At 44.3% G+C, this 19,438-nt stretch overlaps 1 protein-coding gene across 1 annotated transcript in view; it reads left to right on the top strand.

Moving 5' to 3' along the window:
• The window catches only part of DNAH8 (dynein axonemal heavy chain 8), a 478,630-nt gene that overhangs the window by 195,477 nt on the left and 263,715 nt on the right, over positions 1 to 19,438 (top strand). The window contains exons 34-36 of the mRNA XM_044291082.1: positions 3,943 to 4,080; positions 4,167 to 4,407; positions 6,370 to 6,569. Of these exons, the coding sequence (XP_044147017.1) occupies positions 3,943 to 4,080; positions 4,167 to 4,407; positions 6,370 to 6,569 (579 nt within the window). The remainder of the gene's footprint in view (positions 1 to 3,942; positions 4,081 to 4,166; positions 4,408 to 6,369; positions 6,570 to 19,438) is intronic.

The raw sequence follows: 19,438 nt of genomic DNA, 5'->3' as shown, positions 1-19,438 counted from the left end.
GAACATCATCCGTATTATAGGAACATATGATGACCAAAGTGTAAGGGTACGTCAGATTTTATCTAAATACTGGGACCTTCTATGGATGTACCAAGATATTAGAGATGTCCCCATAAATCCAGCTATCACATATAGGAGAGGGAGATCACTGAGAGAGAGATTTGTTCATAGCCACTATCAATCTCCCCAAAAACTGGCTTGAGAGGAGGCCTCTTGTGATGTACAGATGTGGGGGATGCATAGTGTGCCTATTTGTGCATCCCACGAAGATCTTCTGCAGTGTTAGTACAGGGAGAACATACCGAATCCGAGACTTTGCTAATTGCAAAAGTATGGGAGTTGTGTACCTGTGTACTTGCCCCTTCAATATGTAGGTAAAACCAGCAGAGAAGTGAGAAGATGCATAGGAGCATAAAAGGGATACCCTGTTATCTAAACGTGTACATGAGACACATGCAGTCAACCCTAGATCCCTGAATTTTTGTGTGATTGAAATAATTTGCCCATCATCGAGAGGCAGGGATTTGGATAGGAGGATCTTACAAAAAGAAACAGAGTGGATATCCAGATTAAAAACTGTTGATCCACATGGCCTTAATGAGATCCTGTCATTCACACGATTCCTGTAAAATGTGTTTCTTTTTGCCTCTTTTTCTTTTTTTAAGTTTCTTGTTTACAAAAATTGGAATTATGAGTGCCTCAAGGGATAGCCACATGTTATGCATTAGTCAATAGAAAGCTGTGTATTTGACCGAAAAGGATCTAGCACAAAGAGGAATTTTAAGGGGTGGGGAAAACTATCTAGTGGAAACCTCTGACTTAAATTAGCTGAGATCCCCACACTACCACATGAAAATAAGTGCGAAAGTACGCACCCCTTATGTTAGCCAGTAAATTAATAAAATAAGATGTGTGTGTGTATATATATATATATATTTCATAATACATCAGATATAACTGCCTATGGTCACCTCATTGATCTGAATTAGGATACAATCTCCTACTATATGGCTGTGATTCTATTTCAACACATAAGTGTCGCGAGTTAGAGATCCAGCGACAGACCTCTGCGTCGTCAAGCAATAAACAAACGGAAATCAGGTACAGACACACAAGAGTTTATTGCACAAACAAAAGTTAGCACAGACAAAACATGAACTCTATGTACCGTCAGCACAGTGGGAGAAAACCCCCACCACGCCACTGTCTAGTAATACTCCAGAGGGGCGTGACTAAGCAACTCCTCGTATTCTCTAGGGCCCCAGATGGTAGGGTTAGGCTTTGCAGCAGGAAGTTGCCAGGGTCCACTTCAGAGCGTGAACTAGACAGTGACAGCAGGAACGACCAGACAACAGGTACCAGAAGGTACCGGCGGTACATAGGCAAACATAACATAGACAGGACACATATAAACAAGGCAACTAATAACACAATCAGGAGTACATCGCAAGGAACCAGGAGTGGCAATGAGCAGAGAAGGACTTGCTCCACCAGTAGTAAACTGCATGGCCTTGCCCATGGCACTCTGCAACAAAGAAAGCTGCAGCAAGGGCTTGCTGAACAGAAAACCCTAACGCAGAGACAGAACCCTCCATACGGAGGAACGAATATGAAATAGGGGAAGACAGGTACGAAACAAGACAAAACAGGGCAGAGGAATAAAGACATAATAATACACACAGGGGAACTCAAACATAACTGGCAACCCTGATAACAGAAACACAGGAGAAAGGACGACAATGAGCAAGAAGGCAAACTCACAGAACATAGACAGACACGGATCCCATGGTTCAGCAGCATGGGAGACAAAGTACAAACCAAGAGAAGGACAAGACAAACACATACTAGAAGAGCTGACCCAGAACTAAGGGAAAATCAGCCAAATATACAGATTCCATGAGTGCAGCAGAGAGGCCACACCCATGGAGCAGACAGAGAGGATTAACTCCTAATAGGCACAAAGGGGAGTTAACCCATAAAGAACCACAAACAACACACAGGAACAGAAATGCAGCGAGAACAAAGACAGAAGGTCACAGCCAGAGGTAACGGCTGTGACACATAAGTATAGTATTGCCCATGCTCTTGCCCACTTTGGAGATATTTATGTGTATGTGATACTTCCCCTGTGCTTTATGCCCATATGATGGTGCTATCGCCCAATGAGAGTGATGGGTATTTCAGAGATGGGTTACCTAATACAACATGCAGGGTACGTACGTATATATTGTACCTAATGTCAGGGGTAGAACCTCTTCCTTTAAGATGGTGGCGAAAATGCGAGGCTGCGGACATGCGCAATGGAAAGCTAGATCTCTTGAACTGAGGGCATTTTCCCATACTAGCTGGCGCAGAGATCGCACAGGCAAGACCTGGCGTCGGCGCATGCGCAGAATCGATACACGTATCTTGAAGTTAGGGCATAATGCCTGGAATTGCGAGCGCATGCGCACTTAGCGTTTATACACGCCAATTATGGCGTGACATGAGGCGGACTATTTAAGTGTATTACCTGCCCCACACCAATGGCTGTAGGTGAGACTATATACTGGCGTTTATCTTCCTGGCCATCGTGCATTTTGGAGTCCCCTGATGAACCTGATATACCATGAAATGGGGGAAACTCGTCGGGACTTTTGATTATTTATAGGCATCCACCGTCTGGTAAACCTTGTATTAGGTAGGGATTCTTAGCCCCTTTCGGCGCGATTACTCTGCTTTTAGGCAGGGATAGGGTAGACATATAGGGACAGTATCCCACTGCCTAAAAGTGGATATATATCCATCTATGAATGACACCATCAACGCAACAGGAGAATCCATGCTGCAGCAACTTGATATCTAACTAATGAATGATGTGACGGCACAAGCCCCCTGTACCGTGATCTACGAAACCGTGAGTGGCCACATTTGTGGCAATTGAGAGGCTTAACCTGAATGCACTCCTCACCTCACCTTTGAGTGGGTGTCTATCTGTATCATATTAGACATCTTATTTTTGATTTATTAGTTTTATGAAACTTTTTAATGTGAGAGTATATTAAAGTATATTTAGTAAAAGTTATGTTTTAGAGGGTATTTTCTATTCAGTGATTTGAATCCAGAAGGTGCAGAATGGAGGCACGGAACCCCACGGAAACAGTACAGAATGCTTCTATGGGGTTTCTCTCCATGTCTCCGCCCCGCAAAAAAATAGAATATGTTCTATTTTTTGCGCTGACCCATTCAAGTTGAATGGCTCTGGATCCGTCTGTGGAATCCACACGGATGTTGCCCATGCTTTGGGGAGTGCAAATTGAGGAACGGCCGAGTAATGACCGTGTGCATGAGCTTTAAGTGTGATACTTTAGATCTGCATGCACTATAAATTTCAGGCATCTTTCATATTATTTTTGTAGTTTTTTTTTTTGTTTATTCCATATTAATAGTGTTAATTTGTTATAATCTTCAATTTAAAAAATGCTGTCCGGGTAGAGAAGGAACAGGCAAATTGTTTTCACCATGCCTGATTCTGTTTCTCTAAAGGAAGATATTTGTCATTAGAAGTGTCTGGTAGCGACTTATTCCCATCTCCCCATTCAGAACACTCGCGTGCTTGGCCGAACTGAACATGGAAGAGGGAGTCTGGAGGGATAGCTGGACTGCTAATTTGCATAGCCAAGCTTTATGGAGACTGATTCTATATAAGGGCTCATACACTCGGCTGTAGTTTTAGTCCACATCGAATCGGATCCAGACTCATTCATCTCAACGGGGCCGCAATTGATACGGACAGCACACCCATGTGTGCTTCCAGTTATTTATTTTTTATTGGTGCGAATATTAGACTATTCCAGCGATCAAAGGCAATAGATCCCAAAGGCCAGTGTGAACAGAGCCTAAAATGGGGTTTCAATGAGATGGTCATTCATTTATTTTTCAGATAATTTTTTTCTTACATAGGAAGGAGCTCGGGCTGTTACAGAATCTGTATGGATTATACGATGCCGTGACTAGCAGCATAAGCAGATACTATGAGACCCTGTGGACAGATATAAACGTTGAGTGGATTAGTGCAGAGCTGCAGGATTTTCAGGAGAAGTATACTGCTTAAACACTTCTATAGATAAGTAAATCCAACATCCTAAAGGGTTATGTCTGAATGTTTTATCACTTTTTTTTTAAAGATGTAATAAACTTCCAAAGGACTTGAAACACTGGCAAGCTTTCCTGGATCTCAAGAAAAGAATAGATGACTTCAGTGAATTTTGTCTTTTGTTAGACATGATGAGAAATAAAACTCTGAAGAAGCGGCACTGGGGCCGTATTGCAGATCTTATAGGATGCAAGCTTGATGTTCAGTATGATTCATTTTGCTGGAGTAACATCATGGAAACCTCAGTTCTTCAACATAAAGATGAGATTGAAGTAAGTTTATTTCTGTTAAAAAAATGGTAGAATTATATTTTGATTCAGGGATGTTGATATCATATCCACAGGAGCCACAGCACTACACAACAGACGGAGCTGTGTAGTGGTCCATGCTACTGCAGGACAGCTTTTTGTCGGTGGTGTCAGGTGTCAGACCTCTGCCGATCAGATATTGGTGGCCTGTCCTGCAGATAGACCATCAATATTTAGTCCTGGACAACCCCTTTAAGGCTAGGGCTACACCTAGACATTTTATAGCACTTTTAATTGATTTTAACTACTGTATTTGGGTGCCCTCATAGGTGGCAGATTTTGTTGGAGAAATTTCTGCCACTGGAAATCAGTTCTATTCATTTACATGTTTTTTTGGGTGCTGCAAGCACAAGGATTTCTGCAAGTCACATTCAGATGAACAGAACTGAATTTCAGTCCTAAATATAATCCTGCAACAAAATGAATCCACCCTAAAGTTACAGTGAATTGCCTTGAATGCATCCTTGTGCACTGCAGATATTACGGTGATTTCACATTTGCATTTAGCTTTGCGTTCTACTGATCCATCAAAAGAACAGAAAAATGAAAAATAACTGATCCGTTTTATTTTGAGCATAATTTGTGATCAGTTTGTTTCCATTCCTTCAGACGTCAGTTATTTTTGATGGCAGAAAAAGTCCTGCATGCAGGAAAAATAACTGATGTCTGACAGAACTGACAAACGGATCACAACTGATGCTCATAATAAGGCTACATTCACACGAACGTATTTTGTTTCCGTGTCCATTCCGTTTAATTTTTTTGCAGATAGGATGCAGACCCATTCATTTCAATGGGTCCGCAAAAAATTGCCATTTGCAATCCTGCAGAGAAGCTTGTGGGACAAACATAGGAAAAAATGCCATAGCAAGAGCATGCTGTGTTTTGAGAAAACAACTCTGACTCTAAGAGCGCTATAAAATGCCCAAATTTCAATATTTTTCCTATAGACTTTAAAGGGGTTCTCTGGGAATTAGGAAAAATACTTAAATATTACTTTATTATAAATATATTCCCAAATGCCTTTCATTAGTTATAATGACTCAATTTGTCTAGGGAGAAAACATTAGGAGAATTAAATTGGCCGCTGTCCTATCAGTACACACAAAACCTGTCCTAATCATACAGGAGGACAAGTTACTTCACAACACTGAGCTCAAGAGCTGCCTCATCCTCCTCTCTGCTCTGCTTGTCAGGGATTATGGTCCTGAATACAGCTAATAAGATCTTCAGCTGAATCTCTGTAGGAATGGAGATCATGAGGAGACATGAAGGATAGAGAGGACGGACAGGACAGACTGTGGTAATGGAGACTGCATGCAAGTGCTGCTGCTTATCAGCCACATTCCCTCTGTACTGCATGTCTCCTCGTGATCGCCATTCCTACAAAGATTCAGCTGAAGATCTTATCAGATGTATTCAGGATGATAATCCCTGACAAGCAGAGAGGAAGATGAGGCAGCTCTTTAGCTCAGTGTTCTTCAGTAACTTGTCCTCCTGTGTGATTAGGACAGGTTTTGTCGGATCTTAACAATGGAATTAAAAATGCAAGTGTGAAAGTAGCCTAAAATATGACAAGCACAGTTGGAAACATAATTGAAATCACCTTGAAAAATGTGTTACTGCTTTGCTGTATGGTTATAGAAGGGGAGTAGCAATCTCAATTTAGCTCTAGAAATAAATGGAGAATAAATCACTGGTTATCTCAAAATGGCACCAAAAGAGCAGATAGTATTCTACATTTTCTGTGCAACCTTAAAATATAGGTTTTGTGAAGATTTTATTCCTAAATCCAAAAATATATGATAATATGGTAATGTAACGTTATCATCAGAATAATTTGTCTGCGGTATGTTTTACAAAGTTACTCACCTTTGTATGTCGGTGTAGCCTGTACAGTATGTGATGATTTCTGGTATATGTTAGGATATCTGTACATCGGCAGTGAAGGAGAAGGACATCGAAAGTAAATTAGGACAGGTGACAAGCATCTGGAACAACCAGTTTTTAAGGTTTTCACCATTTAAAGGCAGAGGAGAACTATTAATAAAAGGAGCAGAAGCTGCAGAGATCCGTGTTACAATGGAGGACAATCTGATGGTCCTTGGGACATTGCTTAATAACAGGTAATGAAAGATGTAACGTTCAAAACTGCAGATTTACAACACAGAGCAGCATGTAATTCCTGCTGTCTTCTAATGGAAGGCCAAGTAAACTTTGTAGACAAGTTGCCTTACAATCAAGTATTACCATAAACAATCGTAACAGAGAAACTAAGGGTCCTATTACACCTGCAAATGCAGCAGGCAATTGTCGGGAAGGAAGCGTACCTTCCCGGCTATTGCCTGTTAGCTAGTGGAGAAGACCACTGCTATTACATGCAGTGATCGCTAAGGCCATTGCTCGTCCCCATACTGAACCACTGTTTGCCGGAAGCAGATCGTGATTACACGGCATGATCTGCCGCTGATAAACAAGGATTATTAAACCTGCTAAAATGTTTGCTGTTCATCGGGTAATCGGCGGCAATATTACACTGCTAGATCATCACTAACGAGAGTTCATATGAACTATTATTAGTGATGATCTTCACGATTATATTCAGGTGTAATAGGGCCTTTACACATGTCCTGTGCTGATAATAACAATCATGTGCTGGCTCTGGTGGTAATCTACTTAATCCTCTGGGAAGTCCCCCATAAACTTCACAGTCCTATGACTACTCAATAATACAGAATCCTTAGGGGTGCCATAGTGTAAATTTTTGGGATATTCTGAACCATTCTGAGTTAAGGTGAACTAAATGGGCACATCTGTCACTGCAGTGTAGAAGCAAACACAAAGATGTAGCAGCATGTGTTAAGATATGTGCAATCATATCATGGAATTACTATTTTTAATTGCATTACTGCACCACCCTTCACAACAAGGCAACCTTACTCAGCAGGGGCCTATTTGATGAGATTGCCTTGTTGTGGCTGGTGGGCTCACAGAGTTTGCTCAAAATATGCACTAAGAACCTCCAATTTGTAAGCACAGTGTAATGTACCCATCCACTAAAAATCCTTCTGTAGTCAAGCTTTGTAGATGAAGATCTTAAACAGGTATTCATTATAGCTGACCACGATGCAGGATGGATTTGGATGATGTATAGCCTTCGGTTATGTCTGCAGAGTGGCTGCTGACTAACAGGGGTGCAAATGGGTACATGGAGGAAGAGTAGTCAGCTAGCAGGGTCAGGACCAGAGAAGCAAAAGTTAAAAACAGAAGCAAGTCAATACACACTTTGAGGCAGGCACCAGCACTCAGTCAAACAATGGTTAATCCAGAAAAATCTATGAAGAGTGTTGGAGAATCAGGATTAGATCTGATAATCATCAATGTTATATTGGGCAGGCATCTTATGTTCACATCTCAGAAAGAGTTTAGCAAAGAGTTAAAGTGAAGAAATAGCTTGGTTAGGCAAATACCCTGATGCAGAGATTCCTAAAGAGGACCTTTCATCGTTCCAAACATTGTAAGATAACTATCAGGCTGTGTAGAGCGGCGCCCCGGGATCTTACTGCACTTACTATTATTCCGGGGAGCTGCTCCGTTCTGCCGCTATGTCCCCCGGTATTTTCGCTGACTTGGTTATACTGGGAGTTTTCTTTTCTCCCAGGCTGTGAGCTCTGTGCTGCGATTGGACAGCGCTACAGCCTGGGAGAAGGAACGCCCAGGGAGAAACGGGGCAGACTCCTCCCAGTACATCCAAGTCAGCGAAAATACCAGGGGACATAGCGGGAGAACGGAGCGCGGCGGCCCGGAATAATAGTAAGTGCAGTAAGTTCCCGGTCACCGCTCTACACAGCCTGATAGTTATCTCACAATGTTTGGACCGACGAAAGGTCCTCTTTAAGTAATCGATTAAAAGGGTCAGGATGTTATGGTGGGCTAGGATAAAGGTACTTGTCTATTGACATTAGCATATTTATGATCATGTTCGATCCTTGGTGTTGGATAGGTGATAAATAAAGGTTCCCTCTTTTGGTTTTATGTTCCAAATGGCTCCTTGGAAAGAAAATGGAGATTGGTACTAAAATTGGAGTGGATTAATGGAAGGCCCAAGGACTAAATTATTTCCGCATGAAGTGATCATGATAAGTTTTTGTCCAATTAGAAGTTGTTGTAGATGTAACTTATGTAGATCAGTAGTTATGTATAATAATTATGTATCTGTGTGAGTAACATTGAAGCCTGTGGACTGCAGCACACTGCGTAAAACCTGAATTATAATACTAATTATTCCTTTGTTCTCTGGGCTATAAGAAACTGTGTCTGGGGGTTTTAAGCAAGCACTGCCTTTTTCCCCCTGCTGCTTCTCACTGCCATTCTCATCTTCATGCCACAATCTGCCTGATTTTTATATTTATTTCAATGCTGTCTTGCTGCTCTTGTCTTTGAATAAACGAAAGAATCTTCTCAAAGAAAAAGTTGCTTTTTTATAGAAGTTTTGTGTTGCTGCAGTCAATTTCCAACAGTTTGGTGCCGTGCCTTGGATCCAACACCCTGAATGGGCAATTCTGGATAAAGAACCTATTACCCTGCTAAGAGACTTTTGTACCTGAGAAGAAGCTTATGTCTATGAAGAAAACACCAGGCCAGATGAGTGTTCCTGGATGGTGTAATAGGTACATATGAAGAAAACACCAGGCCCGATCAGTGTTCCTAGATGGTGTAATAGGTACATATGAAGAAAATGCCAGGCCCGATAAGTGTTCCTGGATGGTGTAATAGGTACATATAAAGAAAACGCCATGCCCGATAAGTGTTCCTGGATGGTGTAATAGGTACATATAAAGAAAACGCCAGGCCCGATAAGTGTTCCTGGATGGTGTAATAGGTACATATAAAGAAAACGCCAGGCCCAATGAGTGTTCCTGGATGGTGTAATAGGTACATATGAAGAAAACGCCAGGCCCGATAAGTGTTCCTGGATGGTGAAGTTGTTTAGTACACGCAAACAAAAATAATAACTCTGAGACAAGCCTCGTGCGTGCTCTCCCCGCTTCTCAGGTAACTGAAGTTTTGTGCCTCCTCGTGAGAACCGCTAAGAAGGGCCTCTTCATGAGAAAAATCTGCAAGAGCCGGAAGCCTGCATGAGCCGAGAGGTGGTTAGGGTCGGAGAGGGACGATAGGCTGTCGTCTGTCGAGGTCGAACTAGAAGAGCAGCCACACTTTTGGGGTGCTGAATTGCGCACAGACCCTATCTACCAGTGTGAGTAATTAACTTTTGCATTTTTGCAGTGGACAAGTTTATAATGGAATGGATTAAAAGGCAGGCAGACAGCTGGATAATAAAGCTTCTGTTTCATGGTTCTAATATATACTAAATCTGGTTTAACTGTCTACATTGGTTTACAGAGGAGAATAGAGGACAAGAGAAAAATAATTCCTTTAAAACAGAGTCTAGGTGCCTAGCTCTCTTCTGTAAGACCATTGAGACATATGATCCTGCTATAGATCAGCAGTCGGCAGGGATTCCCATTTGTGGTATTACTAGGACAGGAAAGAAGTACGGGGAACATCAGAAAATTTCAGACCGTACCATTGCAGATTTATTTATTTTTTATACTGTAGATTTTTATTAGCACATAGCGTGCACATTTATAATAATACAGAAAGGAATAAAAGGGAAAAACATGAAATGGTACGACATAGCTCATACAGAGTCATTTGGCAGACCATCAAAATGGGAACAAACGCAGTGAACATCGCGTGTAGTAGTACAGGTCCTATAATTATATCCAAAGATGTAGCACGTAAAACTCAGGACTAGGGATAAGACAACTGACAAGACACAAAAGGAAAGGAACAGGTACGGGGGGGAGTAAGAGTGGGGATGGTAGGGTGGGAGGGGAGACCATTAGGGGGATGCCAGGTATGTATCCCAGGGTAGCCATATTGTTTGGAATTGTTCCATGGCGTTGGTAATGGACGCCGTGAGACATTCCATGGACCTGAAGTCACGGACCCTGGCTATAAGAATTTGCTTAGTGGGAGGGGTAGTCTGCTTCCAGGATTTAGCGATCAAGGATTTGGCTGCAGTACATAGTGAGAGAAACAGCCTGGAGGAGTGCTTGTTCAACCCCAGAGGTGGCAGGTTAAGTAAGTAGACCTTTGGGTCTAGCGGTACAGGGGATCCAAAAAGGGAAAGGGCCACGTCCCTCACCTCCCGCCAAAATGGGATGATACTGGGGCACGTCCAGAAAATATGATACAAAGAACCCACATCGTTCAAGCACCGCCAGCAGACAGATGGAACAGTGGGGTTTATGGAATGTAGGAGTGCAGGAGTATGGTACCAGTGCATTAGCAGCTTGTACTGCGTCTCCTTATACATGGTGCAAATAGATTACAGGGCTGCCCTATTCCATACAGTCTGCCAGGCACTGCAAGAAAGAGGCAATCCGTGGGTGGTAGCCCATTTTTCCATGTAAGCATGATGTGGGGTCTCGCCCTCCGCAATTGTGGCCAGAAGGTGGTAGATAAGAGAGATCAGATTTCTCGTCCCTGTGCCCAGTTTGGGGTAGGGAGTTACACCTTAAGCAAACCAAAATTGGTGCTCAAATAGGGACTAACCTGGAGGTAGTGGAGTCCCTCCGTCACCGGTGATTTTGATTGGTCCTGAAGTTGCGCAAAGAACCTCAATGTCAGAGTAGAGGTGTCTACAATGTCCACCAGATGGAAGAGACCCAACGACGACCAGACCCGGACCATGGGGGCGGTCAAGCTAGAGGGAATAGCTGGGTTGTAGAGAAAGGAGATCATAGACAAGTGCTGAGAAGCTAAGGCAAACCGTTGGTGGCAGGTTTCCCTTATGTGTTTGGTATAGGCCATAGGTCCCAGGAGGTGAGTGTGGTGAGCTACGGGGGCCCGCTGCCATAGCAGGGTGTTCGGATGAACCGGGGCAATCCAGAGTTTTTCGATTTCTACCCATTTGGTGTATGCCTGTTGGAACGCCCAAAAAGGAACGACCCGCAAATAAGAAACCCAGTAATAGTGCATAATATTAGAGACCGATAGGCCGCCTCTATCTGTGGCTGCAAACATAACCTTACGGGGTATGCGATGACGTTTACCTTGCCATAAAAAGTCGAGAATGGCCTGTTGGAGGCAGCATAGTTCTGACATAGGGATTCGTACTGGGAGCGTCTCAAAGTAATAAAGCAATTTTGGGAGGAGGGACATCTTCCCCGCTGCTATGCGGCCTAGAAATGATATGTATAGGGGTTTCCATTTTGTGAGGATGAACTTAAGTTCACGGAAGAGGGGAGGGAAGTTACTGGAGTACAATGAGACATACAGACGTGGACAAAATTGTTGGTACCCTTTGGTCAATGAAAGAAAAAGTCACAATGGTCACAGAAATAACTTTAATCTGACAAAAGTAATAATAAATTAAAATTCTATAAATGTTAACCAATGAAAGTCAGACATTGTTTTTCAACCATGCTTCAACAGAATTATGTAAAAAAATAAACTCATGAAACAGGCATGGACAAAAATGATGGTACCCCTAACTTAATATTTTGTTGCGCAACCTTTTGAGGCAATCACTGCAATCAAACGCTTCCTGTAACTGTCAATGAGACATCTGCACCTCTCAGCAGGTATTTTGGCCCACTCCTCATGAGCAAACTGCTCCAGTTGTGTCCGGTTTGAAGGGTGCCTTTTCCAGACTGCATGTTTCAGCTCCTTCCAAAGATGCTCAATAGGATTGAGGTCAGGGCTCATAGAAGGCCACTTTAGAATAGTCCAATTTTTTCCTCTTAGCCATTCTTGGGTGTTTTTAGCGGTGTGTTTTGGGTCATTGTCCTGTTGCAAGACCCATGACCTGCGACTGAGACCAAGCTTTCTGACACTGGCTAGTACATTTCTCTCTAGAATTCCTTGATAGTCTTGAGATTTCATTGTACCCTGCACAGATTCAAGACACCCTGTGCCAGACGCAGCAAAGCAGCCCCAGAACATAACAGAGCCTCCTCCATGTTTCACAGTAGGGACAGTGTTCTTTTCTTGATATGCTTCATTTTTTCGTCTGTGAACATACAGCTGATGTGCCTTGGCAAAAACTTCGATTTTTGTCTCATCTGTCCACAGGACATTCTCCCAGAAGCTTTGTGGCTTGTCAACATGTAGTTTGGCATATTCCAGTCTTGCTTTTTTATGATTCGTTTTCAACAATGGTGTCCTCCTTGGTCGTCTCCCATGTAGTCCACTTTGGCTCAAACAACGACGGATGGTGCGATCTGACACTGATGTTCCTTGAGCATGAAGTTCACCTTGAATCTCTTTAGAAGTCTTTCTAGGCTCTTTTGTTACCATTCGGATTATCCGTCTCTTAGATTTGTCATCAATTTTCCTCCTGCGGCCACGTCCAGGGAGGTTGGCTACAGTCCCATGGATCTTAAACTTATGAATAATATGTGCAACTGTACTCACAGGAACATCTAGTTGCTTGGAGATGGTCTTATAGCCTTTACCTTTAACATGCTTGTCTATAATTTTCTTTCTGATCTCTTGAGACAGCTCTTTCCTTTGCTTCCTCTGGTCCATGTCGAGTGTGGTACACACCATATCACCAAACAACACAGTGATTACCTGGAGCCATATATATAGGCCCAATGGCTGATTACAAGGTTGTAGACACCTGTGATGCTAATTAGTGGACACACCTTGAATTAACATGTCCCTTTGGTCACATTATGTTCTGTGTTTTCTAGGGGTATCATCATTTTTGTCCATGCCTGTTTCATGAGTTTATTTTTTTACATAATTCTGTTGAAGCATGGTTGAAAAACAATGTCTGACTTTCATTGGTTAACATTTATAGAATTTTAATTTATTATTACTTTTGTCAGATTAAAGTTATTTCTGTGACCATTGTGACTTTTTCTTTCATTGACCAAAGGGTACCAACAATTTTGTCCACGTCTGTACATAGGAGTAATATGAACCCCTAGGTACTTCAGCGTGGTGCCCAACCATCGATAAGAGAAATTGCTCTGGAGCAATGCTAGATCATGGGCTGGTATAAGGATAGGTAGGGCTTCTGACTTAGAAGCATTGACCTTGTATCCCGACAGGTTGCTGTAGTGAGTTAAGGCTTTTTGTAGGTTTGGTAGTGTAATGTGGGGATTGGTCAGGGTGAGGAGGACATCGTCCGCATAAAGGGAGATCTTAAATTCCCTGTCCCGTACTTTAAGTCCCTGAATGTCGGGGTTTAGTCGTATGTGTGCTGCAAGGGGTTCTATACACAATGCAAAAATAAGCGGTGAGAGCGGGCAGCCCTGACATGTACCATTAGAAATATTGAACGGAATAGAGGAGCTGAAGGGCAACTTGACAAGCGCCGAAGGGGCAGAGTAGAGGCTGAGGATCTGTACTCACCGCTTCCTGGTCCTCCGCTGTCAGCTGTGCAGGACTGCGCACAGCGTGAATCGCTCTGTGATGTCACACTGTGCGCGCCAGTTCAGAGAGCACAGCCGACAGCCAGATGAAGTGGATCGCGATGGTGAGCAGCGGTGGCATCCAGGAGCAGGAGAGGTAAGTGATTGTTTTTATTTTTTCATTTGAAGCAATATGAGCTGATAAAGAGGCAATGGGGCTGATAAAGAGGCAATGGGGGCTGATAAAGAGGCAATGGGGGCTTATTAAAAGGCAATGAGGGGTGATAAAGAGGCAATGGGGGCTTATGAAGAGGCAATAGGGGTTTATAAAGAGGAAATGGGGTCTGATAAAAAGGCAGTGGGGACTGATAAAAAGAGGCAATGGGGGCTGATATGAGACTAAGGCTAGTCAAAAGAGGCATGGGGGGATGATTTGAGACTGGGGGTCTGATCTGAGGTTTTATTTATATTGGGGCTCATATGCTCTGATTGGGGGTCATTCACTTTTGGGTGTGAGCTTGGGTCTGATCTGAGGTCTTATTGGGGCCTTATTAACATTGGGGGTCTGATTGGGGCTGTGATCTGAGGTCTGATTAACATTGGGGGACTGATTGCTGATCTGACCTGAAGTGCAATGAAAAATATTTTTTTCCTATTGTCCCCCTCTAAAACCTAGGTGTGTCTTATGGGCCGGTACGTCCTATAAGGCGAAAAATACGGTAACTGTTGGGGTCGAGGTACGCGTCGCCACATCAATCAGGTCAACAACCCGGCGAGTGTTATCTCCGCCTTGTCGATAGGGGATAAACCCCACCTGATCCTTGTGGACCAGGCTGGGGAGCCACACGTTCAGGCGAGCGGTGAAAATACGGGTGAAACAGAAAAAAAGAAAAACAATTGTGACCAACAGGTGGCGACTACGCCACCATCATAGCTTCCTAGGCCCTGAGTGGGCAAAAAACTGTGAATTCCCTACAGGGAGACAAAAAAAGAGAACGTCTAGGCACGCCGATGAGCCCTTTAGCGGTGGGGAGATGTTCCTCCGGGTTCAGGGAACGCCAATCTCTGTGAAGGAGATGCTCCCCCAGGATCAGCAGACCTCACTTTGGGCGAGGGCAGTTGACGTAAGGCCACAGTGCGGCCATTTATCCGATCTTTTAGGGAGAAGGGAAACCTCTAGTGGTACAGGATCCGATGGTCCCTCAAGGTGTACAGCAGGGGTCGAAGGTGGCAACGTTTTTGCAGCGTGATCCACGGCAAGTTCTGGAAAAGCTGCACCTAGGCCCCCGAAAGTCCACAACATGGGAGTCTCTGGCTTTCATCATGATCGCCTCTTTCCGGGCGAAGTCGTGAACGCAGCAAATAATGTCCCTGGGTTGGGGGGGTGGATCCTATGGGTCGTAGGGCTCTGTGGGCCCTGTCCAGCTTAGTGGTATGAGACTGGGGGGTCCCCCATAATTTTGTTGAATAGCTCATCCAGGAATCCCTGTATGTCCTCCTCCCCTGGGGGCTCTGGCAGATTACGGATTCTGATATTCCTCCTCCCACGATTGTCTAAGCCCTCTATATGATGCTGCAACTCGCGGAGCCCTGCGATTTGTGAGGACACTGAGGTATGGAGTTGAGAGACACAAGACTGTGTAACTTCGTGATCTTTCTCTAGGGTCTCCACTCGGGTGGCAATAGAGTGTAGGTCGCGCCGAACCGCAGAGATTTCAGAGCGGTATGTTGCGGTGGCCTCTGTAACCAAAGCCTGGAAGTCGCCTTTAGTAGGCAGCTGGGAGAGCATAGAAGCCCAGTCCATGGGGAGGGACCAGTATAGGTTCCGTGGTCAGAGTAGGAGTGTGCAGGGGTGGGGGCAGCATGCCGCTGCATGGAGGGTTAGCCCCTATGTCATCCTCAAGTTCCAGTGAGGGGATGGGGGCAGAGGACACTGCCACAACATTGTGCACATCTGGGGGTTCCCTTCTGCAAGGAGAGAGAGCCAGGTGGGGAGAAAAGCTGAGGGGGGTCAGAGGAACGCCACTGGGCACTGACTGCTGTCTGTAGTTCAGAACATGCAGGCGCCATCTTGGGATCAAGGGCTTCCTGCTGGTCCATGTCCAGGACGGCGGTGGAGAGGCTGGAGGCTGGCAGGTCTCTGTGGCTATGTAAGCCAGTGCTGGGGGCTCCTGTGCAGCCGGAGTGCCTGGTTTCTCACGGTCCTGTCCTTCCTGCAGCGCCGAGGGAGTGCTTCTGCAGGGGCAGCCAGGTCAGGCGGGAAAGATGGCGGCGCGCAGGTCGACTTCCCGAAGCGTGCCTTGGTGTGGGGGGTCCGGAAGAGGTTTGTGGGGGCTTCTTGGGCAGCTTCTTGCCCATGTGGGGGTCTGTGCTGAGGACTCAAGGCCCCTTATGTTGCGGCTTGGTGGCGGAGCTCGGCGCTCACGAGTCCTGCTCCATGCGCTGCTAGGCCACGCCACACCATTGCAGATTTAAGAGGTGCAGGAGGTGAGGAAACAGTATATGGAGAATTATTGACTGTAATGAATAGAATTAGAAGAAGCAGCAGCAACTGGAGGGGAGGATATGATGCAGTGGAAACAGGCTATAGAAAAATGGATGGTGATAAGCAGTTAGAACAGCATGTTGGGGAAGAGATGTTCCCTATAGATTTTGAGTCAGATCATATCTCCACTCCTAGTCACAGTTCACAGAATCCTGCTCTGTTGCACCTTAAATATCTTAAATCTTTACCCAAATGGGAAGAGGCAAAATGGTTGACCAAATTTCAAGTTGATTCGGGAGAGGAGGCAAGACGGTACTTTTCGTGAAATACTCTTGTCACATATTTTTAAGACACAGCAACAAAATGGGAATCAGTATGATTTAACTGAGCCCAGGGAGAGAATAAAGTTTGTCATCTCTCAGAAGCTGGAGAGGGAGAAAACCTACTCCAGATTTGTTAGAAACCTTCAGGATAGACAAGGGGGGTGATTTGAGAAATAAAGCCTCAAAATGGTTATTAGCCTGGTGTTTTTGATAAGTTTTTGATAGTTTTTGATAAATCCTATGAATCAATGTATCAGGGAGACAGATACGCTATGAGGGAACAAGTTACCTTTTAGATGGGACATATAAATCAGGGGTTTTATAAAATGCCAAAACTATTAATGATGTTATCTAGGCTATTTTAACCAATTTAAGGACTATGCAGTCTTAAACAAAGCCAGATGCCAGTACTAAAGTGTTTGCATTTACTCCCTTTCAGGGACCCCCAAAAATTTTGTGAAACGAGGGGTAGGGTTATTTAGGGTAAATTTGCCCCTAGTTATGTAAATAATGCTCTGATTGTAGTCAGGTCCTCCACATATAGTTAAAATTTAGAGATAAGGAAATTATGATTTTATACAGCTGAAGGAGTTAAATATTGATCCCAGACAGTATCGGCAGTGCAACAGAATTCAGAAGTAACCATCTAGCTGTCAATCCTCTTTGTTGTGCTCAGTGTGGTGTCCTGATGAGACTGTTAATTCTGTAAGCACCTGCATTATTATTTCACAGTCTTATTGTTCTGTCAGGCGGGAACTGGGAGGCATGAGAGTGAGATTTTTAGCTGATGGTCTCTGAGGACATGGACGCTGCCGGAGTGAAGGGTATTGAACATGTGGGGGAAGGATTTTTTTTATTGATACAGGAGTTGCTGTGTTTGTCACAGGATGCAGATTACAGCCACGTGTGAACTGCAAAATTACTGTGAAACTGCATTATCATATTGCATGTCATTTTGTATTACAACACCTGTTGTATCCCTGTTCATAGGCTGGTCTGGTGCATTTTATACATCCCACCACTAGATGGGGATAGCACTTAGCCCATATAAATACTTAGGTCAGGCCTAGTGTGAAGGGAGAAGGTGTAGAGTAGAAAGTGGTTGTTGAGAGGAGTAGAGTGAGTTGTTAAGCTGAGGCTACACACCACAGAGTAGTGGGTGAAGTCTGATGCAGCATTGAGGTAGAGCCAAGGTATGAGGCGCAGGAGAGCGTTTTCCTCCTGTGATCCTCTTAGTTCCTATATCCTACAACCAGAGGATAGTGTTTGCGTTCCTGGAAGAAAACCAAGCTAAAGAGAGACAACGGTGATAACAGCCACTACCTAAGGCTTAATGGGAACCTTTGCACATGGTGGAGGACAATCTAGCTACAGGCAGCCTCACCATACATTGAAGAATACAGATTAGCTACCTGTTCAAGGGCTTGGAAGATACAGAAACAATAGGACTGAGCATACCAATAAGTATCACAGGCAACCTCACCAAATTACACTGGTTTAGAAAGGACCCTCAAGCCAAGTTAAAACCCAGCCAAACCTATTAACAGTGGATCAACAGAATTCCTCTAAAGAACAAAAGACTGTATTCTGTCCGGATGTATATGCCGCAACTGGAACCAACCTCAGTAAAAGTTGTGAGTTGTATCCTACCACTGTCTACTTCATTCTTCAACTTCACTACAACTGGTTGTTCCACCATTAGCGGTACTGGCGTCACGACAAAAACCATCAAGGGACTCAGCCGCAACAAACACCCTAAGCACCACTGCCATCAAGGGCACCTCAACCTCCATCTAGGCTGGTGCTTCCTACCACAGAGCGTGCCCCAGAGGATTTCATGCTGTCTTCCTCATCACTGTGCTGCCCGCCCAGGGAGACTTTCTACTAACCGTGAGTAAACCGATGAACTGTACTATTATTTCTCTCATCGGCCCACCGTGCACCTCACGTGTCGCCCCTGCGGTTCTGGCTGGCTGCATATTTTTATTGGCGTCACGAACAGGATTTTAACCCCTGAGCCTTATTTGAAAGACTGTCGCATGAGAATAAGCCCCTTTGCTTTATTGATAGACTTTTACTTATTGCAAGCTGTATTGGGCCACAGAACTGTTTAAACAGTTTGGAAATTGTATGGAAGTGTTATACCAGTCATCAGCATAAAAATCGCAGTATCAAAAGTAAGAAAATCTGACATTTGTGTGTTACTAGAACGGCTTGCTGTCATTGAATAGACCGTTTCTATGCACTTAAGATGGCCGCCGGAGGCCTTCTTGTTTAAAAAAAAATACTGTGGATAAGTTAGTGACACCCCCTGAAGAGCGGGAAAACCTAGTGTCGCCCATTTATGCAAAATTTTCCAGCCAGCCCGTCCTACCTTTACTGTGCCATTCTTCAACTTCACTACACCTGGTTGTACCACCATTAACGGTACTGGCGTCACGACAAATACCACCAAGGGATCCAGCCGCCACAAGCACCCTAAACACCACTGCCATCAAGGGCACCTCAACCTCCATCTAGGCTGGTGCTTCCCTACCACAGAGCGTGCCCCGGAGGATTTCGTGCTGTCTTCCTCATCACTGTGCTGCCGGCCCAGGGAAACTTTCTGCTAACCGCGAGTAAACTGATGAACTGTACTATTATTTCTCTCATCGGCACACCATGCACCTCACGTGTCGCCCCTGCGGTTCTGGCTGGCTGCATTTCCATCAGGCATAAGCCCAAGTGTGGGAACCCCTTGAGTGCAGAAATCAAGT

This window comes from Bufo gargarizans, chromosome 4 (assembly GCF_014858855.1).
Source record: "Bufo gargarizans isolate SCDJY-AF-19 chromosome 4, ASM1485885v1, whole genome shotgun sequence".
Taxonomy (NCBI): Eukaryota; Metazoa; Chordata; class Amphibia; order Anura; family Bufonidae; genus Bufo; species Bufo gargarizans.
Note: the sequence above shows the minus strand (reverse complement) of the source record. Positions and strands in the feature narration are given on the sequence as shown.